At 36.8% G+C, this 25,034-nt stretch overlaps 1 protein-coding gene across 2 annotated transcripts in view; it reads left to right on the top strand.

Moving 5' to 3' along the window:
• The window catches only part of MBTD1 (mbt domain containing 1), a 59,859-nt gene that overhangs the window by 30,330 nt on the left and 4,495 nt on the right, over window positions 1-25,034 (top strand). For both annotated transcript variants that reach the window (XM_063293255.1, XM_063293254.1), the window contains exons 14-15: window positions 4,297-4,531; window positions 8,034-8,111. In XM_063293255.1, coding sequence (XP_063149325.1) covers window positions 4,297-4,531; window positions 8,034-8,111 — 313 coding nt within the window. The remainder of the gene's footprint in view (window positions 1-4,296; window positions 4,532-8,033; window positions 8,112-25,034) is intronic.

The following is a 25,034-nucleotide window of genomic DNA, read 5'->3' as shown; positions in this document are numbered from 1 at the left end:
GGCACTCTGAAACTCAGAATCAGAAAGTTGGAATTATTTCATGGAATATGAATACCTTTTATCTGAACAGGAATTATGAATTAAATATAGTGATTCTTGGTACATTTGCATCTCTCCTTTTCTCTAAAAGTTCACAGTGTATTACCTAAGCCCCCCAATCCGCATAACAGTTATTAGCTGAGAGATAGTCATTAGCCTAAGTCATTTAGGAGTTTCCAGATTAAATGGGGATTAGAATGTGGGTTCATCTAGCCAACCTTGGCTGATCTTGAAAAAGTTAAGCAGGGTCAGATCTAGTTAGGATTTGGCTGGAGGATTATGAGGAATGCTGGGCTATAAACTGGATTGGGAAGTAAATACATAAAATTATTCAAATAAACAAATAAAATTATTCTGGAAGACAGTAGTGGCAAACTCATGAATGTGTCCACAGAGTCACTAGGTAGGGCTGTGCTAAGCATAGTATTTTTGCATGGAGAAAGCGTTCCACCTTGAGACTCTGGACATCTGGCTGCTCTAAAGTATGGAAATCTGCTATGCCTGAAAATGCAGGCAATCAGCAACTAATTTGAAGAACCATTCTATCTCAGCCCAACCTCCTCCTCCAAGCTGTTGTGAGGAAAAATAGGAGGGAGTGCTATTATACTACCTTGAGCATGAAAGGCAGCCAATAAAGTTAATAATACATCAGTAAATAGCCACTTGAGTCTTCTAGAGGATGTAGGCGAGTTATTTCTTTCTGTGTCTCTTTGATCTGTGTATCAATGAATAATTGTATTGATTTAGTATATAGAAAGAAAGGAAAAAGAAAAAGAAAAAAACAAGGGAAAAGGAAAACTACACAAAAATATACATATTAAAAGTAGCTTGGTTTTTAAAAGCAGCATTAAACCTTGACTGATTTATTATATCAAGAAAGAACTGGTTCATAAGCAAGCATATATAATCAATCCAAGATTGTAAACCTGGTGTGATACTTTCATCATAAAACTGTAACCTTTTTTATTGTGCCCCAATCCATAGTTATGTATGCAATGAGAAATTCCAAATTATAATTTGATTTATAATTCAAAATCACATTCACATATTTAAACCAAATTACTCTTCCTATAGCCATATTAACAGGTTTATGGATTTTAAACCAAAATGGGACAATAGTAGGGCAAGCCCTTACCATATGTATAGGTATTCACTCCATCATTGCCATTTTGCTTTATATGATTCCAGAACAATAAACCTATTTATTGCCTATGATTCAAAGAAACATCTTCACCAGATATAAAGAAAAAAATTGCTGGAAAATGTGTAATCTGTTTTTGTTTTGCTGCCAAACAGGCTTTACCTCTGAACCATCTGTGGAAGCAGATCTAGAAGTCGCGTTATCATATTTGCATTCTATTCCAAGGATCCCACTTGCTGAGTTAAATATGACATATGATCTCCTACTCTAGATCTTTAACAGTTCTTACAGCAGTTTGAACTGGGTTTTTGAATTGAATGAAACCAGAGACCCACATAATAAGCAGTTTCAATCTCAAGCTTGTATTTTGGCTGTGCTAAAAAACAATCTTATGTATAAATTTCTCCATAAAGATTGATCTTGGCATTGTAAGATACATTTAAAAATCATAAAGTATTTCTACAAAATAGGCCTGTAAATGGGTGAATTCATGTTGAATATCTTTAATTGCTTTCAACACTATTTCAACATCTGTAGCACACTGTTTATTGGAATTTTCAAGCTAATTCTTATTTTATGTGAATCAGTCACTAAAGTTTTAAATTGCCATTTTTTTATGTAAAGCATCAGATTTCTGCTTCATCTTTTAAAGGAGCTTTTAAAAGGATAAGCAACTCACTGTATTTTTTCTTGTGGGTCAGGAATAAATTCAATTGAATCTAAACCTTTCGGCTGTTCTTCTTCAGCTACAGTAAGCTTTCTGAAGGATTCTTGTTTTCTTTGTCTTCTCAGTTTTAGGCCTGTAATTTGTCATCACAGAACAGAACCAAAACTAGTTCCCTCTTACCAATTAAGCAGTCAAAAGATTAGGAGAAATCCCCCTAACTTGGAGTGAACCAAATTTGTACATTCAGTTTGTTGCTAAACCAACCAGAAGTCCCCATTCCTTCAAGAAGGGGAGATTTGCTTACGCTAACATGCTTTGCAAAGCACTCTTTTCAAAACCCTTGTAAAGCCGAAGTCAACAGAAATCAAGCTTGATGAACAAGTCTTTACCTTCTCAGTTCTAGTCCAGTCATCTGACTGTTACACAATAATAATTATACCATTTTTGTTTTTTGTTTCAGCTGGAAGGTATTCTTAGAGCCTAAGGTGGTTAGTTTCAAGTCTTTTTCGGTTGAGTCTGAGCCATGGCTCATCCTTGGATGGGGGTGGAGAAGTTTTTGAACCAGAACTCCTATATGGTCAAATGTGAAGGAAGCTGGAACTCAGCAGTATGTGGAGGGTTACAGAGTCTCCATCTCTGACTTGGGATCTAGGTGTGCTCTGCCACCAAAGCATTTGTCCATGAAGACCTAAATGGAAGGGAGGGAAAAGACTGTTCACATCTTCTACTTAGTTCTCTGTAATTTTGGTGAAACAGCTACGGAATGGGGTAAAGGAAGGAAGTACAAGGTCTAAAGCTGCCACTCAACTGATCTGTGCAGCAGCCAGCTCCTTTTGTTATCTTCTCACAGGAAGTGAACTGAGCTGGAGCCAGGCGTATCAAAGTGGGTGGGGCAGGGGGAGGACAGAGTTCCCTTATAGGTAGCTGCAGCAGCATTTTGGAATACTCACATATGATCCATTCGGCTTCATTCTATGTCCTTCTTTCCTGCTTCTTACCAGCTTGGTTGCTGACAAGGAAGTTGAAGGAAAGATAGGTAAAGCTTGCCTCTTTCCTGCTGTCCTCTGTCTCCTCCCTTTCAAGGTTCTGTCCTGTGCCTGTAGAAATCAGAAGGTCAGGCTTCCCTGTTTACTTCATGATCTGCTTATAACGTTCTTTAAAGGACCACAATAGGCCAGCAACAAAACAGAAGCTCTGAATAGGGATAAACAAACAGGCAGTGTATTCCAGAAGTTAGCCCTGTTCTGTTAAATGTGAATTATTCCCAGGTAAGGCAGCATTTGTAGGCACTTTTACCAGGATACAAGCTCATTAAATTCAGTTTAATTGGGAATCAGCCTCAGATGAAGACAATAAGACTTAATTCTAAGTAAACATAGAAAATGGCTTTGGTAGGTGTTTAAGAAATACCATTGCTTTGGGTTACATTAAACATATTATATGGCAGTATATGAGCTCTTGGTGTTCTAGAAAGTGGACACTATAAATTTTGTTTTTATATTGGCATACTTAAGAATACTGACTCATGTCTCATATATTGTTTGGATTCCATTCATTTTCTAAGCCCATTTGCCTGTTAAATGCATGTATAATTCTGCCCCACACAAGAACTGTAACTATGTTATTCAAGCTTTCCATAGCAATGCCCATGTTACATTTTAAAAGTATTACCACATTTACCATACTTTTTTGTTGTGTGCTTGTACTTCCAAAAATATTGCAATTTAAGGGCAAATATGAAGGGACATAATTGGTCTAGTCATAAATAGACAGTGAGAAGTAATGACTGAATATATTGGAAATACTTAAGGTCTGATTGTTATAAACTGAGGACAGGGTTATGCCATTGTCCCTGAAATCTTTTGGAGAAAGTTTTTTCCCCCTTTGATATCTTTTTCAGAACTTATTTCTTCTAAATGTGCATGTGCATACTTTTGTCCCATTCGTCTTATCCTGCCTCTACCACATAAAAAAGTAAATTAAATTTAAATCAGTACCAAGTAATTTCAGTCTGTGATCTCCAAAACATGGGATTTGTACCCAGACTACAATAAGTATAGGTGGTGGTTCTGGGATGCTTATTCTGTTCTTGTCATTGCTTGTGTAGTACCAGCAGAGCAGTAATGTCCAGAGGCTAAGAACAGAATGTTCTGTGCTGTGATGAGAAGGCAGAATTTTTGTGAATATTTTTATAGTAAAGCTTTGATTTTCACTCATAATGACTGGGTCCTCACATCATGCTAAGCCATAATGTGATTTGTTTGGTGGTGATCCAGCACATTATATGAACTCAGTCATGATGGATTATAAATTGTATTTTAAGGCTTACTATGATATGGGAACCCATCCATTGTTTGTTTATTCAACAAATCTTAGTTAACAAAATAATGGTTTGGGGTGATGTACAAATCCACCTAGTGTAATAAGTTTGATTATTTCCCTGTTCCAGGAAGTTCCAAACCATGGGTTTCACGTTGCGATGAAACTGGAAGCCGTGGATCTCATGGAACCTCGTTTAGTATGTGTGGCCACAGTAACTCGCATAATCCATCGTCTGCTGAGGATACATTTTGATGGCTGGGAGGATGAATATGATCAGTGGGTAGACTGTGAATCTCCTGACCTCTATCCTGTAGGGTGGTGTCAGCTAACAGGTTACCAGCTACAGCCTCCTGCATCACAATGTAAGTAATTGGTGATCCTTTTTAGAATCTTCCATTTTTGATATTTAACAGATTCCTATGTCTTCACTTTTGAAATTCTGCCAAGTTTCAATGTACATTTCAGACCTTTGCTTAATAACTCAGAATTGCCAGATCTAATTTGATCTCCCTTCAAAATGTTCTTATAGCTTCAGATTTATTTTTTTACAGATATTTAGAAGATAAGGAGTTGTTTTACTAAAATGTATTACAAATTATCTGTCTTTATAATAAAGGTGAACTCAAAAGTTTGCAAAGATGCATAAGCTTAGTTGGAAGATCTTTGTTCTATTGCATGGTTCCAAGATTGCTCTTCCTGCCATCAATTCAGATTTTTTTAATGTATTATATAGCAGGATAGGCGCCACCCTCCTATAAATATTAGTTTCCTGGATTATGATAATTTTGGTTTTCTAAATAAAATACCTGTTCCATAAATATAGTTTCCTATTAAAAGCCTTACACACTGGAAGTGGGCAAACTCCAAGTTTACACAATGTATTGTGCTTTCTCTACAGCCACAAGGCCAAACAGCTAGAACCAATTGCATCTCCTTGGTGTACAGCCTCCCAGTTCTCAATACTTTTGGCTACTTAATTCTTAATAACATGCAATATCTTAAGTTGCAAGGCCTCATGTTAACCTTTGCCTATATTCTTTCTAGGTCTTTATATTACCCTGCCTTTTACCTCTGCTATTTCCTTAAGTTCTTTTCTTTTTAATCTCACTGCATGCTTTCTCTGTATTCTTTATCCATTAATCTTCCTCTCTTCCCAACAAGCACAGAACTTCAGCTGACCTTAAGAAGGATTTTTGTTCCGAAGCCTCCTTTCCTATTAGCCTAATTTTGTATGTACTAGAATGTTAGGGGGAACTGCCCTGGGAAAACCTGGCTTTGAAGGGCAGCGTGCAATTTGAAAATCTAAAAAATCAGTAAGTAGTGTATCAGTATGTAAGTGAGTCCTAGGATAATAATTGGAAACACCAGCACTGGCATTCAGGATTGACACTGTCTCTAGGAGAAAATTCCTGACAGGTGGGATCTACAGAATACAATGATGGCAGAAATAAGGTAGGAAATTGCAAGATAATCCCTATCAATAATGATGGGAAGAAGCATTTCGCAGGAAAGTTCTCTTTTCCGTAAGAAGCTGAATGTAGGAGTTTCCCTTCAGGATGTGCTGCGCCACCTCTCACCGACAACCCTGAAACGTATAGAAAAATGTGGGTTCAGTAATGGCGGCAGCATCTGAACAATGCTCTAACAGTGTTAGAGTAGAGAGCAGATGGGTTACTGTTCCCTCAGCTGTTTTCTAAATGTGTCTTCCTCCTATTCTGATCAGGTTGAGGAAGGGAATGTTTAGAAGGACTCTAGTTTAATTTCTCCATAGAAGTTACAGTCAGAGAGTGGTCCAGTGTAAGTAGATGCATTGAAGAGCAGATGCTGTTGCAAAGTAATTCAGCATAGGGACAGATCTCAGCCAGACTGAAATGATGCCACGTGGACCTATCCCTTTGAGAAGTGGGTTCTGTGGACAGGCTTGAATCTGTACTTTTTCCAAAGGGGACCCTAAAGGCAGGCAGGTTTTTTTCCTCCTAGCCTGTTTTATATCATTTTAGCAGGGTAAGGAGGGTGAGGAAAAAAATGGGAGGAGCCCTAGAATTTTTTATAGAACTATATAAATGTTTTAAATAAATAAATAAATAAAATGTATGTTTATTTGATTATACTATAGATGTTTTATTACAGATTACTGATTGTAACCCACAGATAGTCAACTGATTAAGAATGAATTATTTATTAAGAAAGCGATAGGTAGCAGAACTTGTTAGTGGCTTAGGTAATAAATGGAACTCAGTCCCAGCTGCAGAAAGGCCAGGAAGAAATGATTCAGAACATTCAAAGAAACTCCACCTTAATGAACTGGGGGTTCCTGTCATAATTTCCAAGATTCTGAACCATAACCCTAATTCTTTTATCAAAACTCCTTATTGAAGCCTGTGTGATTCTTACTTCCTTGAATGAGCCTTACTGTACAAGTCTTGACAGTCAGAAAGAATCAACAAAGTATTGTTCACCAAGGCCAAAGCAGATACTCGGTGATAATTTACTGTGAATGCTCCTGGAAAGGGGGCTTATGATACAGCAAACATAGAAGCCTTACTGAGAAGCTGCTGCGTGTCTATTATTGAAAATCTATAATGAGATGAGGAAGGAATAAAATGTTGTTAATGGTAAACCTAAAAAGATGAAGAGAAGAAAGTTGACAAAGAAATGATCAAAAGAGAAATTATGTCTTTTTTTTCTCAGCTGTGTTGAAGTAATAGGAAGAACACAATTACTGTTGTGACAATTGAAAATTAACTGAAGGGAGAGTAGGAACTATGCCCAGGGACATGTGTAGTACAAGGTATAGCTTCCTACAAAAGTTCTCCTTAGGTATATAAAGTTCTCCACCTACTGTGGAGATGCTCCACCCCTATGGCTGTTGCAAACAGACCATGATGAAGAACTGGAATGCTGTTATCTTTACTATTTCCAAAATGAGTGGCATCCCCCCTGGCCATCCTTGTATTCTTACTCTTTCTACTTACAGCTTTGTTCTGTACTAGTTGTGTGCAACAAAACTCCAGTGTTTCTCTATGAATATTCTGGTGTTCTACAAAATACGTTGATACGGTCATTCCAGGAATGGTTTCATCTTTCTTGCTAAGGATTCTTCTGGAACAGGCTGTGGTGATGTCTGTATCTGGAACACAGCAAACCATGCCCTGTCCTGAAAAAAATACTTTCAGAGAACAATGAACTGCACCCAGAATGGCCAGAACTGGAAGAAAAATGGAATGTTCTAGGGGATGTAGAATATAATCTATGACCAGACTACACAATTTTGTAGTTCCCTGTGGTGTAGTATTTCTTCTTGAATGCTTTTCTTTCAAAGTTTATTATCTTCTGATTGATATTTGCTTTTTCTTCCTGCTCTGCAGTCGTGTCATAGTACCAGTGTGATCTAATCATAACTGTTCTATACTATAGCCTAAGTAGAATGGCTCATTTAGATATATGTTGTACTGATTGCATAAAAATACACAATTTAAAAGCTTGCCTAAATTAGCATAATTATGCCTAAAATAAAATAATTATTCCCCAATAAGCTTTAATTTTTGCTTGATTAGAAAAGTAAATAGAGTTTTCTGTCCAGCCCAGCCACCTTCTTAATTTTCAGCTGAACCATTCTGGTTAACTAGTCAGAATATTAATGTGGATCTTTAAAAGCATTAAAAGAGGCTGTGCACACTTTGAGTAGGTATTGGTCTAAAACTACATTGCTTCCGATAGTATCTTTATTGCTAGGGCATTTTATCTGTAATTATTTTTTATAAATGTGCTCTTGGGTTCATGGAAAACTGTGTTTTCTAACTATTTTGAAAAATGCTATGAAGTTGTGTTAAAGCAGTATCTTCTTTTTTAAAAAAATTTCAGCTTCAAGAGATAGCCAGTCAAGTTCATCAAAGCAGAAGAAAAAGTCTAAATCACAGCAGTACAAAGGACACAAGAAAAGTGGGTAACAGAACTGATTTTTTTTTTTACTCTACATTAAAAATCTGTCATTTTCTCTCAGGACGTTTGTGTGTGTAAATGCTATTTTGGGGGAAATACCTTTCAAACGCAGATACCTACTATGGCATAAAGGAAACTACAATAAGATATACTATTTTTATAGTGTGACAGTTTCTTTTTTCCCTTCTGATCAGATTTGAAATAAAAGTTAGATGGATGAAATATGTCATTGAGCAGGCTTTTTCGTAAAAGTACAAAATTACTGTAGTCTCTTCAGCTTCACACGAAGCCTGCTTAAGGCCAAAGAAAGAGCATTTTTAAATAAAAAGATGGGCAAGTTGTGTGGAGTGAAAGTTGAGCATATATACTTTTTCTTGAAGAAAAGTTTCTATTGAAGAGGAAATTTATCTCAACATTTCCTTGCCTGCACTGACATTAACTTTGATATTTTTTCTGTATTGTTCCATTTAGTCTTCATACTGGTATCTCATCTTAAAGATGAGCATTTTTGGTGGCATTTAAAAAGGCTGGCAAGATTAATATATGAAGTTAAATCTGTGACTCTGATAAACTTTGGAAAGACCCTTTCTTCTCATAGGAAACTGCTATGGAGTTATACCGGTCAGGTTAAGTTTTAATTTAAAACTACATTTTGAATAGAAACACACTGAGGTAAAGTTTAATTTTTCTGAATGGCTCAGTCCTCATGATATTTTACAGTTTAATTTCAACCCGCGGAGACTTCACTGAATTGAACTGATATTCTTGTGGTGGCAGCCTCGTGCTTGTTTACTTCTGAAAATAAATCCACCTTAATTCCAGACTGAAAAATCATAGTTTAGCAGCCAGGAATAAACAGGTTTACTGATCATGTTTGTAAAATACTTCAACAGTTTGATGCTGCTTTAAGCTCCTAGTTCATAAATAATATGAAACTACATGTTCTGTTTTAAAGATCTTGATTATCTTTCCATTAAACCAAGAGGAAAGAGGGAAGAAGTGAGTGGTGCCGTTTCTCTTTTCTAGGTTCTAAACTACAGTTTGGCAAACTGAGTGCTGAGTGTGCAAACTAGGCTGGGGAATTTAATTTTGGAATAAATGTGCATGAGATTGCACTACACAAAAATCTCAGTATAATGCAGAATAATTTTTACTCATTTATTAGCATTTACTAAGAAGCCTAATTCAAATTGGCATTTTTTAGAAAGCTGTTTGAATGATTTTGTAATAAATTTAATTTTGTGTACATGTAAGCATTAAAGATGCCATGACTTAAACTGAAGACTTTTGTGAAGGTACTATCAACTGAAATAGTTATAAAAATATATCAGATTTCAAGAGCATGTTGAAAACTACCTTGATCATACTTTCCCAATCTGATGTTCTCCAGCTGTGTTAGGAGTGCAACTCCCATAATTTCTACCCAGTATTAGAATTTTGAAAATTGTAGTGCTATCACATTTAGAAAGCATCAAATGGGGGACAGATATTTGGGTTCATAAGAGGAAAATATGTGATCCATTTATATTAAAACCAGAGAGAAATTATGCCCTCTTACTAACTAGCAGATTTATTTTCTGTCATTGAAGAAGGAAGGTTATAGTCCTAACTGCTTCATCAGTGTTTTCTAACTTGATGATCATTACAATATTTAAGTCTGATATATAGGACTAAGGTTAAAGGCCACTTGTTCACTACAGTTGTTAGTAAATATTTGCAAAGTGTGAACTTTATTTCAAAGAGCCACAACAATAAAACCGTATTATGACCCAGATTTATAAGTGTGAAAGCCATCTTCCAGTACTTTTTCCCATGGAAATTTAATAGCAAAGGCTGGGATACAAATGCATCCTCTCTCAGTACTGAAGGTGAGATGCTGTTTAGCTGGGATACCAGTGGTGTGACATGTAATGTTGGGGGGGGAGGGGAACAGTCTTTCAAAATTCTACTGTCATATAGGCAGGGCCAAACCTTTGGATAATTATTACCATATTGTCATGAACTTTGATCCAAATTGGACAACAATTTTGTATGGTATAGATCTATATGATTGGCTCCACCCATATGATAGCAAGATTTTAGATATTACCAATTGTACTTTGGTAAGAATTGGTCCAAAAAATAGATCCCTTGTCACTGGTACAGCCTCTAAAAAGCATCCAGAGTAACAGATGAAACTGTCTGAAAGATAGGTGGGCTATTAAGATTTCTTTTGAAACTTAGAAGTCTGTTACTGGAACATGTTCATCCCCAAAGGAACCAAATCATTTTTCCTTTGGAGTTGTTAAGGATGAATAATAGTTATCCATAAATGCATTTGAAGAATAAGTCTTAAAAACTTACAGTAATTACATTCTGGGTTTAGCATCGAAAGGTTTTAAGCTGGAATGTACAACTGTGGTAATCTTTTTATACCAGAAAGTGTAAGAAGGAATGGTAACCCCTCAGGCATGCTAGCCATGCCTTTTCCTTCATGCTAAGGATAATGAAAGGGATAATGAATCCTTGAAATCAAAGGTTAAGAGCTCTGCAATCAGAATGTTATTCCCAGACAGCCTAATCGCCTTTGAGTTTAGAAATTAAAAGCTAGTTGAGTCCAAGGGAATAAGTGAGCAAGTAATTTCTGTAATGCTGTGACTTCGGCAAAAATACTGGGAAATGGTTGGTGCCTGACTATTGTCATGCAGCACTACCGCACTTGCCAGCCTGAAAAGTGCTGGCAATCCCATTGCAGCTCAACAGAGAATGCTCTTTCCCTCAAGAGAAAGATTGTTCATCACTTTTGTTGAAATCTTGCATATCTGGACTTTGGAGTCTAAACACTAAAATTCAAGATTTGTTTGGAGTCTGAATGTTTCATCTTTTCATGGCATGAAGCCAGTTTGAATTAAAGACTCAAAGACCAAATGAGTAAGAGTGACATTCTCAATTTTAATCTTGCCACCAAATACATATCTTAATACTCTGCCTTGCCCTTCTATCACCCCAGTTACTTAGACAATTGATTATTCCTTGTAGTAATGAATTTCTCTAATTTGCCTCAAAACAGAATATGAACACAGCTACAGTTATAAAGTTGTATGTGGAACTTAAGGCTATAATTATTGCTCCTTATATCGCAGATCACTTAATTGATATTGACAGTAACCTTTGTTACTATACTAGCTCCTTGTTTATCCCATTCTGACAACCCCTTGCATATATTTTCAAAGCTACAAGATAAGAAAAAAAACTGGTAAAAATCATGTTCTAAAAGAAAGTTGGTACTTTCTGCTACTTCTCCTTATCTTAATTGCCTGACTCTTTATATTAAAAAAAAGAAAGAAAAACCTTGCTTTGTCCCTGTATCATTGTGAAGCAGACAGAGATGATTGATTTAGAACTTTAGAGATTCTTGTGCAGCAGTATGTTTTCAGCCTTTCTGTAGCTGGCTTTACTTTTAACTCATTTACTATTATGTCCTTTGAACTGACTTAAACTTGCAAATGGAAAAATCTGACTGGACTGTGTGGAAAAGTCTAACTGGACTGTGAACTAGAAGAAAGTTTTTTTTATGTATATTCAGCCTACCTCTGAATGCAAGAAGAGAGCAATTGAATGGGCAAATTGTCTTCTACAATGTATCGTTGCTCTCATCCAAATAGTAGCTGGAGTTGCCAAAATAATTTATTGTTTAATAAACAGAATTTTGCTTGTTGTTCTAAGATATCAATTGTAAAATTGTAAGAAATTTCTTAATGACATTTCTAACTTCATATGAAGTTATCAATTTGAAGTATAAAACATTTAAAGAGTTTATAAACCAGAAAACAAAACAGGCTTTAAGTATTTCTGAATCTTTATATTGTATGACACAGTACGTATTTTTAGTTAGAGTCTCACATCCTCAGTGGTTTAAAACAACTAAATTACAAAAACCAGGCCATTCTTTATTACCCTTTCCAGGGGAGATCAAATAGTATGTTCTCACACCCAAGTTATGTGGTAAATGCAACTGGCCTGGCTTAACTTTTTTAATTCTTTGAAGCATTTTTCCCATGATCCTTGGATGGTGGTCCCACATATATTTTTAACAGAATAACTGCTCGGGGCTAGTCTTAATTTCTCAAAGGACAAGTGTTTACAGATATCATATAGGGAATCTCTGCTTATCAAAAGGTTAGCCTACATGGGATGTCTTTATATCTAGAATTATATTTGGTTTGCATGTTTTAACACGTCAGTGTTAAATCAGAGGTATAGGTGATTAAGAGAAATACATAATCAGCAGCATCCATAGAGGTGGGGATCAAAAGAAGCAAGACTGCGGACATGGTGGACACCATCTTGCCTGTTTTGATCCCCCACCATGACACCATTGTATATAAGATCACTTTTCTGAGATGTCTGTACTTAGTAATTTCTTAAAATGAATTAACTCTTCAACATTTTGTTAGAGGTGTAAATTAAGGTGACAGCACAATACACTGCAATAGAAGGATCTCAGAGTCCTCTGATTATGCCACCAATCCCCAGAGTTAACTTCTAAGAGAATCCCCTTGGCTTTATTTGATGGAGATTAGGACATACACAGTCAGATAAGCACCAAGTGGAGGCCATTCTCAGTGAGTGCTTAGTCTTGAGTTACCTTAATGCACTGATATAAGTGTTTTACTTTAGTTTGACTTGATGTTTAGAGAGGAAGATACCAGTTGGGAAGAAGCCTGTCAGTTTGTCGAGCGGCCTCATGACAGGTGGGGTACGGAGGAGCTTCTCTGGGGATGAAGAGTTGACTCCTCAGTATCGAACCCTTCCAGCACAGACATCCCTGGGGGCCTGCCAGCCTCCCCGGACTAGCAGAGAGTTCAGTCCCTGCCTCAAAACAGGTAATTGGTCATGTGAAAAAATAAAACCTCATGATATGAGAGGAAAGTTGACTGAGGACCAAGCATGTCAGGCATGTAACATGCTGGCTCACTGCCACCTCACTTTTCATTTAAAAATGGCAAGAACATCCATATCAGCCCATGAGCCCATCTCATTAAGTTACTCATAAGTGTTAAGTCCCTGATTTCTATGTAGCCAAAGAATTCACCAAGTTCCTTCCCAAAGAAAAAGAAGGTAGAAATAGAGTGAATGTATTGAGGCAAGAGGGTTAAATGCTAAGGCTGTTAGTATTGGCCTTTTACAGTCTGGGCATTGTATCTGAATAGCACAGTAAACTTTTGTGGGGAAGAAGAAACTGTTTTTGTTTTGTTGGAGGGTTTTTTGAAATGTTAAAGCTTAATGTGTTTCACTTTTTAAAAAACTCTAGCCATATTTTTTAGATCTGAAAAATTCATTGGAAAATGAGAAACACTTGTTTCTGTATAAATATTTGACCATTTAGACAAACTAAGTAAGAGAAAAATAGCATGACTTGAGGCTAATTTAAGGTTCATGCCAGGTGTGTTAGGCTGACACAAATGTCAGTCTGTGTTGAAAATGCTTAGCTAATAAAAATGAATTTGGGAGGCTGTGTTGCTTCCATTTCTGTCAGTGGAGAACTCCACTCATAAGTTTTTTCTCACTTTAGTGGAATGGGTACCACTGTATGAGAAAGGATAGGCTTGAATTTTTAAACAAACTGACTTGTACTTTAGCCTAATAAAGGTGCATAGTAGTTGAAAAGGTTACTTTGCTTGAGCATCCACATAATGCAGAGTCTTGGCTAGATCGTCGATTTCATCTTACATATAACCTGATTCAGATTTGAAGTGAAACATGCTAGATTCCATGGTATGTTCTGTTCCATTCTAAGAAATCCTTCTATCTTCTACCCACTTGGCTGGACCTGGACACTGAATAGATGGGTACATGTCCCAGTTCATAAAGATCTCTGCACAGCCTATGGTCTGCATGACATGAATCAAGCTTTGTCTGCCATCTGCAAATAGCTATCTTGATATGCAGTAGGGAAGGCCTATTTTGTACCATGCAACAAATTGCATGTGCCTAATAGTCTCTAGTCAATGAAGAACTCTGACTTCTGATAAGGTACTCAGTTGTATTCATTTCTGCTGGGACGAAACAGAAGAACTTAGGTGTGTTTTGTTTGGGATGTATTTGATTTATCCACATGATTTCTCACTACATCCCTACATATAATTATTTTCTCCTACTTGGGTAATGCTAGCTATTGGAGCATGTTATAATTACTAATGAAAGGAAATGTTTCAATTCTGGCCAAGAGCTTTATTTTCATCAATGCTACACTTCATGTTTTCTTCAAACCAATCAAGAAACTAAATCCTGTACATTATACATCCCCATCTCCTTCCCATTACATTTCTGTAGTGCATTGTACCAAGATTCCACACTTTGCTACTTCAAAAGATTATCTTGTTTCCTGGAATAATTATGCTTCTAAGTATGATTATGTTTGAAATGTTAATGTTAAACTTGTTGTATTTCAGCACTGCAAACATAGTCTTCAGGCAATTCTTTTCATGGGAGAGTGGTGTTTTGGAGGTGTCATCAAGCTAATTTTTTAATATATTACTGTCTTAATATTGTTTATCTTGGACATTTAGTAGCAGTGCCTTACACTGCATTTCCAAGATAGCAAGGTTTAGAGATAAGAGACTACTGCAGGAACTCACTGAGTGTATAAGCACCAGGAAGAAATATATTGCCTTGGAGAAGGAGGAAGGTACCTTATAATACCTTCAGCCAAGGTCACATACAGAGTTCCTCATGCATGTAAGAGTCCTGCCTTGGCGTTTGATTTTTCAATACGTTCTTCCATTTTGGAGTAAACCTTTCATTAATCATTCTAAAGAGTCTTAATGCTATGAATTGACCATGCTGATGTACCAGAAACAGCTGTTTGGTAGGATGAAATCCACAGCACCTGACAACAATTATTTAGTGCAGGGTTGTCACAATGTGTGGTCTTTCAGACTGCAGTTCTCATTAACCCTCATCAATCATCATATGGGCTAGACCTAGACTTGTTAATCAGTCTCACCTGGTGAGCCACACTCTGGCCATGCTCGTCTTAAGGTAATTCTTTGAACTACTTCTAAAAATATTACTTGTCTGGATCTATATCTGAGGTACAGTTTCAGTGGGTACTTTTTAAACATCTCTACTGTATCACTTTGAAAGAAATTAAAGTTGCATATGTCTTGTTTTATTTTAACCATTTTCATTTTAAAATGTAATATTTGTCTATATTTTAGAAACAAAAAATGTAAGACCAACTGAATCCTTAAAAGAGTTTGTATATGAAATTCCTAGAACTATAGAGCATGGATCAGGCTTTAATCAGGTGCAATGCTGCATTGGATAAAAATCCCAAGTAAGGAATTCTGGAATATGGGCAACAGTAGTCTTTTACAGAAAACAGAAAAATAGTATTAGTGGTTGATCCCAAGGAGGAAAGCACCTTGATATCTATCGGGTAGGCTTGTTTCTTTCATCTGTGCCTGCTAGATTGATCAATTAAGTTCATTATTTTCCATATCTTTCAGAGAACTTCAGGTGGCATTTGTAGGCTTCCCAGCTGGTCTCCCATCCAAGCACTATTCCAACTCAGATTGTTCAAACAAAAACAAAAATGATCTATTATATATCTTCAGATCATGCCATAAAAGTGCATGGTGATAGATCTTAAATATGCAGGGCTAATATTGGGTGACAGGATTTGATTGGCACTATGAACTATACAAATTTCCTTGGTACATGTAACCTCTCTTGGAATAATGAAAAAGAACCAGAACTTCTCCTTCCTCCCAGTCTTTAGTTCTGGAACAATTTTCCACAGTGAATTTAATAACCCTGAGTAAAGTTTCCCTAGAATAAGCATAAATAAAATGAATTAAGTACTTAATCTGAATAGGATTCAAATGGGAATAAGAACATTATAATGAGCCACAGATTTCATTATTGTGAATAATATTGAGGTAATTAATTTCCATAATGGTCTCTAAACTATTTTTTTTATCCCCTTGGGGAAATTGCTTATTGTTGCATACTTTTAATTTCATGGTAACATTTCAGGTTAACAATCATTATTTTCATAAGTGAAAAAAGGTAGAGACCATTAATTTTGCTAAGTGAATATTTGTAAAAGAACGGGGTTCATGCAAACTTCATCATCCTTACTTCCTTTGCTAGAATAAACAGTGGCATAGAATTAGTACAGTTTTTATAGTTAGGGTAATGGCCTAAATATATTTCTTTGTCCTTAAAATACTGAGCAAAAGTGTGATTTCACAAGGGCCTTTTTAAAATATCAAACCAGTATTACATTTTGATTGTTTCTAATTGTATATTTATAAATGGGAACAACTGTATATGTTCTCACAGAAGCCACATCCTTGAGGATTCTATACTACTTTAATAAAAGATGTAAAGTGGGGGAGAGGGAGCTAGAGAATTCTAAACATTTTTTAAAAATTGCTCTGGGCCACATCAAGTGTTTTCATTGATGTTCAGAAGTAAATTGCAACTGACAAAAGAAATGGCTGGTTTTGGAAATAAAGATCACAATGCCAAGACCATTGCTAGTTTCTCAGGATCACTGAATGCATAAAGTCAAGCTGCTCCTTGTCTCAAATTCTGATGAAGCACTATATTAAACAATTATAAGACACTTTCCTGCTTAATCCCATTTGTGAAGATCAATATCAGCAGTTCCTACTTATAACTTCACGATTCCATTTTCTATAAAGATCTTCTCTATCTCTGTATATGACTGGTAACCAATTGTAGGATTGGTAGGGTGTTTTTTTTTTTAAACAATTAACTTTGTTTGTTTGCTTGTTGCCTTTGAGTCAGTCTTGACTCCTGGCAATTGCCTGGACAAATCCCTGCAGTTTTCTTGACAAGATTTCAGAAGTGGCTTGCCATTGCCTGCTTCCTAGGACTGAGAGAGTGACTGGCCCAAGGTCACTCAGCTGGCTTTGTGCCTAAGGTGGAACTAGAACTCACGATCTCCCAATTTCTAGCCTGATGCCTTAACCACTACACCAAAGTGGCACTCTAACTTTAGTAGGGAAACAAAATAATTACATCTGGATCAGTATATAATGGCTAATACATACAGGTGAATTAGGGAAGCATGTACTGAGTCAGTGTCAAATTTACATATTTTAGAGTATGTATAATATTTTAATATTAAAAATGCCACTTTAATATTTAATATTTTTTAAAATGTTATTTAGCAGAGCAACATGTGTCAGCAAAGAGGATCTATAAAATCATACTAAGAATGAAATCAAATGACCTCTGTTTTAGTAAGGTTCCATGTAACAACAGGTTATGCTTTGAGACTACAGTACATTACAACAGAGTTGTTTATACTTTTAAAAGACATTTTAGCCAGTGTTTATAATGTGAGCTGCAAAGCAAACATCAACAGAACTTGCCACCCGATCATCAGAAGTAGCTACTAATGGATGCTTCAGGAGAAGCATGCAAGGAAAAACAGTTCCAGTATACTACTCACATTTTTTCCTACAGCTGAACTATGTAATATTTTATGAACCTTTTAGCTATTTGAGACTATATTAAACAATCAGCTTATGCCTTCTATGTTTATTAAAATTTGTCTATCTTCTTTGCTACTCTGGTCAGTTAACATCTGTTTGTTTTTCATGTAGCAATTAAAATAACCAAATGTCATTTTACATTTTAACAGAAAGCTTGAAAAAAGCTGACTGAACTGTATTTTCTTTGCATCAGTATAACATGTTCTGAAATTTTTCATGTATTGATGATAGGAACCACTATACAAACACACAATATATTAAGCAGCAATTTTCACTTTAGGTGCATAAAACAAATTAGTGCCAAATACCATAAATGTTTACAGCAAATTCTAAACAGATTATAAATGTTTGGAAATAATTGGAAATGCCATTTCATTTACTTAGATATATTTCTACTTTTGATTGCCTGGGACCTACTATTCACATGAAAATCAAGATTACAAATAACATTAAACAATCATCAGTACACTACATATACTTCTAATTGGTGGGATGCATGCATGCAAGGAAATGTCTAGAGATTGTACCTTGCCTACAGTAGAATAGTGTGAGTACGCTTAGGATAAAACTAGGCTTTGATTGTGCTTGTGACATAAAGACCCAAATGTGTCAAAACTGACTGGTACTGCCCTTACCATCAACAGGGCATTCTACATGTGCCATGGATACAACTAAGACTGGTAACCTAGTGTATATCTTCTCTATCTTACTAAAATGTTTTATGTGAAACCCTCAATTTACCAAAGCTATGACAGGCAACAGAGGTTAATAACGGTTGGCCCGTTTGGTGGCAACTGTTACATGTGGAAATTTGCAACTTGGAATGCAAGAAGAGCAAATGGTAAAGGATGTGGATTAATGAATGAAATTAAAGAAAATTAGTTACATTGTCTTTCTGTGAAAGGAAGAGGAAGGGAAGGATGTAATGGTTGTGAAAGAAGGTGGTCTAATCTTGTGCAGAATTGATCAGTTTGGACAGGGAAGTGAAGATCAGTGTTTAATTATGGGTAAAAGATCTATAATAAGTCAGAAAGGGTGATGTGATGTTATCTAGGATGTTGTGAAGGCATACAAAAGTAGGATTTTATAGGTTCGTGATAGTTGAATGCTATTTCCCAGTGAAAGGTGACAATGGAAGAACCAGGGATTAGTTTGTACTAGGAGGAAAAAAAATACTCTGTTAGGTGACGTAAATGGATGGGTGGGAATGTGTACAAAAGAAAATGAAAAACATAGAAGCTTCTCACAGGACCTGGTTAACATAACCAGTGCTTCACTGAGAAGGGCTTTAACGTTCCTTCACCTGCAGAACATGCCCTCCACATATCTCGGAGGGAGATTTTTCAAGTATCCTGTCAGACAGCATCTGTGTCCTTGTGGTGTTGGTCAAGTGGAGGTCATTATCCATTATGTCCTCCACTGCCCCATTTACAACGAGATCAGGGCCAAATGATTAATGGCAGATGAACATCAGGGCTCAGACCTCAAAATATTGAACTGTCTTCTTGCAGATGCAGATGCAAAAACCAGGTTGCTACTTTTTCTCTGCTGTCATTTAAACTTAGAAAGAAATATTCTTATTTGTAGCACTGGCTTTATCTTGTTTTAACCTTCTTACATCTAATACTCTTTTTATCACTTCATTTTACAATTTACAATTTACTATTTTATTGTTATTTTATTGTGTTTTATGGTATGTTACAGTAGATGTTATAACCTGTGGTTACAACAAAAAATTAACTTCCTAACACATGGCAAAGGAGTGAATATAAATGATAGATGTGATTGTTTACAATGAAAGATTGAGAAAATCAGTGAAGAAAACAAGGGTAATTAGATGCAGGTATGCTGTTTGGTTGTTTAGGATCCCAGTTTTGTGCAAATACAGAGCTGAAGGTTGGCTGTTCAATGTGTTAAGAGCATTGTATTATAGAAGTAATGAATGAATGAGAATAAACAGCATGCTTAGTGAACGGTTGAGCATAGCAGGGAATAAGGCAATGACATGTGATGTCCTCTAGGTTGTTTAATGTATTTGTGTACAAATGTATAAGGAATCTTGGAAATATCAGAGAGGTGTTGGTTGGGGATGTGAAAGTACATATACACAGACAATGTATTCACTAAGAACCGAAATGATTGGTAACAAATGTTATATTGTATGATGCACTGGGGAGTATAAATCTGAAAATTAATGTATCAAAGCCTAATATTGATTGTACGTTATTCCACAATGGGAAAAAACTAGAGCAGGTAAATTAATTAATTTATCTTGTAGAATGTAATAAAGATGGAAAATGAATGGAGAAATCTTAAGATGTACAAATATAGGTAGAAAGATAGTAGGTAGTACAGTATGTGGTCTGTTGTGATGAATGGTTATTGAAAGAAGTGAAAATGGCTGTGGTTCTACCCTTGTTAGATGGAAGTAAGAGGTCTGTCAGAAATAATATAAAAGTAAGCTGAATGCAGAAGATGGGGATATATAAGGTGTGTATGTTAAAACAGGAAGAGATAGGAATAAGAATGAATGAGTGTTAATGAGTGTGGATTGAATACAAAAGTGAGTGACCAGTATGAAAGAGGATTAAATTATAAAAATATTAAGGAAAAGAGAATGGGTCAAGAGCAAGGAACAAACAAGTCCTGGTTGGTTGGGGTTTGTGAGATCCTCAAAAAGAGGTGAAGGAGCAAAGGGCAATATGTGAAATGGTAGGTAGATGTCATAGAAACGAAGATCATTTTCAGTGATATGATAGAAGGTTTTCCTAGTAATAGTGAATCATGTTGGTGTAAGCTAGTTTTAGCTTTTTTCCTTTACCTTTTATCTCGTGCTTTTAATTTTTTTTGGCTTTTTATTTTTACTTCTTCACTCTGCATAATATTGCTTACCTCAAAAAGCAATTGTGTGATGGATATGAATGCATGCATTAAAAAGTTATGAAAAACTTTGAATACAGATTTTGTTGTTTATTCGTTTAGTCGCTTCCGACTCTTCGTGACTTCATGGACCAGCCCACGCCAGAGCTTCCTGTCGGTCGTCAACACCCCCAGCTCCCCCAGGGACGAGTCCGTCACCTCTAGAATATCATCCATCCACCTTGCCCTTGGTCGGCCCCTCTTCCTTTTGCCTTCCACTCTCCCTAGCATCAGCATCTTCTCCAGGGTGTCCTGTCTTCTCATTATGTGGCCAAAGTATTTCAGTTTTGCCTTTAATACCATTCCCTCAAGTGAGCAGTCTGGCTTTATTTCCTGGAGTATGGACTGGTTTGATCTTCTGGCAGTCCAAGGCACTCTCAGAATTTTCCTCCCAACACCACAGTTCCAAAGCATCCATCTTCCTTCTCTCAGCCTTCCTTATGGTCCAGCTCTCGCAACCATATGATACTACGGGGAACACCATTGCTTTAACTATGCGGACCTTTGTTGTCAGTGTGATGTCTCTGCTCTTAGCTATTTTATTGAGATTGGTCATTGCTCTTCTCCCAAGGATTAAGTGTCTTCTGATTTCCTGACTGCGGTCAGCATCTGCAGTAATCTTCGCACCTAGAAATACAAAGTCTTTCACTGCTTCTACATTTTCTCCCTCTATTTGCCAGTTATGAATCAAGCTGGTTGCCATAACCTTGGTTCTTTTGAGGTTTAGCTGCAAGCCAGCTTTTGCACTTTCTTCTTTCACCTTCATCATAAGTCTCCTCAGTTCCTCTTCACTTTCAGCCATCAAAGTGGTATCATCTGCATATCTGAGATCGTTAATGTTTCCTCCAGCGATTTTAACTCCAGCCTTGGATTCCTCAAGCCCAGCATGTCGCATGATGTGTTCTGTGTACAAGTTGAATAGGTAGGGTGAGAGTATACAGCCCTGCCGTACTCCTTTCCCAATCTTAAACCAGTCCGTTGTTCCGTGGTCTGTTCTTACTGTTGCTACTTGGTCGTTATACAGATTCTTCAGGAGGCAGACAAGAGCACTTGGTATCCCCATACTGCTAAGAACTTGCCACAATTTGTTATGGTCCACATAGTCAAAGGCTTTAGAATAGTCGATAAAACAGAAATAGATGTTTTTCTGAAACACCCTGGCTTTTTCCATTATCCATCAGATATTGGCAATTTGGTCCCTAGTTCCTCTGCCTTTTCTAAACCCAGCTTGTACATCTGGCAATTCTCGCTCCATGAATTGCTGAAGTCTACCTTGCAGGATCTTGAGCATTACCTTACTGGCATGTGAAATGAGTGCCACTGTTCGATAGTTTGAACATTCTTTAGTGTTTCCCTTTTTTGGTATGGGGATATAAGTTGATTTTTTCCAATCTGATGGCCATTCTTGTGTTTTCCAAATTTGCTGGCATATAGCATGCATTACCTTGACAGCATCATCTTGCAAGATTTTGAACAGTTCAGCTGGGATGCCGTGGTCTCCTGCTGCCTTGTTATTAGCAATGCTTCTTAAGGCCCATTCAACCTCACTCTTCAGGATGTCTGGCTCTAGCTCACTGACCACACCGTCAAAGCTATCCCCGATATTGTTATCCTTCCTATACAGGTCTTCCGTATATTCTTGCCACCTTTTCTTGATCTCTTCTTCTTCTGTTAGGTCCTTGCCATCTTTGTTTTTGATCATACCCATTTTTGCCTGGAATTTACCTCCGATGTTTCTAATTTTCTGGAAGAGGTCTCTTGTCCTTCCTATTCTATTGTCTTCTTCCACTTCCGTGCATTGCTTGTTTAAAAATAATCCCTTATCTCTTCCGGCTAACCTGTGGAATTTTGCATTTAATTGGGCATATCTCCCCCTATCACTGTTGCCTTTTGCTTTCCTTCTTTCTTGGGCTACTTCTAGTGTCTCAGCAGACAGCCATTTTGCCTTCTTGGTTTTCTCTTTCTTTGGGATGTCTTTTGTTGCCGCCTCCTGAACAATGTTGCGAACTTCTGTCCATAGTTCTTCTGGGACCCTATCTACTAAGTCCAGTCCCTTAAATCTATTCTTCACCTCCACTGCATATTCCTTAGGAATATTAGTGAGTTCATATCTAGCTGATCTGTGGGTCTTCCCTAATCTCTTTAGTCTGATCCTAAATTGTGCAAGAAGAAGTTCGTGATCTGAACTACAGTCAGCTCCAGGTCTTGTTTTTACCGACTGTACAGATGTCCGCCACCTTTGGCTGCAAAGGATGTAGTCAATCTGATTTCGGTGTTGTCCATCTGGTGAAGTCCATGTATAAAGCCGTCTCTTAGGTTGCTGGAAGAGAGTGTTTGTTATGCACATTGAGTTGTCTTGGCAAAATTCTATCAGCCTATGTCCTGCTTCATTTTGTTCACCCAGGCCATGCTTACCTGTAATTCCAGGTGTCATTTGACTGCCCACCTTAGCATTCCAGTCTCCCGTGATGAAAATAACATCTCTTTTAGGCGTGTTGTCCAGTAGGTGCTGCAGATCCTTATAGAACTGCTCTACTTCAGCTTCTTCAGCATCTGTGGTTGGGGCGTATATTTGGATCACTGTGATGTTAGATGGCTTGCCCTGAATTCGAATTGAGATCATTCTATCGTTTTTTGGATTGTATCCGAGCACTGCTTTAGCCACTTGACTATTAATTATGAAGGCTACTCCATTTCTTCTGTGGTCCTCTTGTCCACAGTAGTAGATTTGGTGGTCATTTGATGTGAAGTGGCCCATTCCAGTCCATTTCAGTTCACTGACACCCAGAATGTCTATCTTTAATCTTGACATCTCACCAATAACCACATCCAATTTGCCCTGGCTCATAGATCTTACATTCCAGGTTCCAATGGTGTGTTGATCCTTAGAACATTGTGGTTTAAAAACTTAAATATTTAAGGTAAATGGTTTCATCCAGATAGGGTAGTCATTTAATACCATTTGCCTTAGTTCACTGAATGTTCATAAGTGAATGGCCATAGTTTGACTGTAGTAGAGTCAAGAAGTTGCTGACTTAATTCAGTCTATAATTCAAACAAATGTAATAATGCTTTCTTGAAATATGCCATACAGATACACAATACTGAAGGCTTCTTTAAATATTTGTAGGTGTTTCTTTTAAATCCTGCACTTAGATCATGTTATGAAGAGGCAGCCAGTCTATTGATCTAGATTTGGATTTAGCAAAGTTCTTCTGGCTGTGGGGGAAGAGGATGAAATGTTATTGTCCTCCAATCCACCAGTCTCTGGCAACCCCTAGTGTCATCTCCCTTGCTGCTCTGGAGTTGCTCCTCCAAAACTAGAATAAATATGGTTTTGGAAGTAAAAGTAAATGGCTGGAAAGAAGAACTTTAAGCTTTTTTAAATGATTAACTTGCCTTAATTTTCAAAGGCTAATCCTGGAAACAAAGCACTTGGTATTGAAATGCATTAGCTTCCTGCATCAAGTGCTTTAGAAAGAAAGATGAATAAAAATGGAAGATTCTCTTGAATCACCTAGGATGTGGTTATTCCTGTGGTGGTTTTTCCTTATCCGTCTCTGTGTTCCTGCCAGACCAGGGATGGCAGCTATTCAAACTAGTTAAGGCCCCTGTGTTTGATGAGAAACAATTCTATGTCCAGTTTTGTGGCTTATGTTTTTATATGTAAGGAAGAAGAACCAATGCTGACATTCTACTTTGTATGAATGAAAACTCTGACTTGAAAATTATAATCCAGTTTTAGTCATTCCATTTTAAGGCAGAAAGTAATGTTAAAAAGGTATTGAAAGCAAAGTAAGAGGAAAATTAAAGAAAGTGGGATTGTTTTGCCAAAAATAAATAATGTATGAGAAGTATAATGGTAATTTTCAAATCTGTAAAAAATTGTGATACAGTGATAAGGAAACTCAAGTAGTTGGTTCTAATGAAAACATTCTACTTATTCAGTTGAAGTCATGGAAGTAGTCACTATGAGAATAAGCATTTTGGCCCATTTAGTTAAATTTTGCTTAGTTCTAACTATGGCAGTAAACCTTTACCTGGACTGGTAAACTTCAGATTGCAGACAAGGCTTTCATCCTCAGTCATAGTTCATACTAAACCTCATGCACATAAAAAACAAAAAACTTTGGAGAAAAGGTCCTAGACTGGCATTTCCATATTACGCTAATATATACTCAGACCTTTGTTTCTTAAAACTAGGGAGGCTTCTGTCAGTAATCAGAAATGATTCAAATCTTATTTGGGAATGCATATAGCTACGACCAATTGATTTACAATATTCAGATATTGGGATGAAAACACAGGATTTGTGTGTGTGTGTGTGTGTGTGTGTTGTGTATATTTTACTCCATTCAAGCACAGCCTTCATCAAGCAGTCTTAACCTTCCAGGATTTCTTTAAAATTCTGATCCCTGAAGGAAATGTTTTTCCTTGTTAAGTTATACGTATTGTGGTTTCATGTTACATGGAAGATGTTTTGTGAATA

This window comes from Candoia aspera, chromosome 2 (assembly GCF_035149785.1).
Source record: "Candoia aspera isolate rCanAsp1 chromosome 2, rCanAsp1.hap2, whole genome shotgun sequence".
Lineage (NCBI taxonomy): Eukaryota > Metazoa > Chordata > Lepidosauria > Squamata > Boidae > Candoia > Candoia aspera.
The sequence above is the reverse complement of the archived record's forward strand: the minus strand, read 5'-3'. Positions and strand labels throughout refer to the sequence as shown.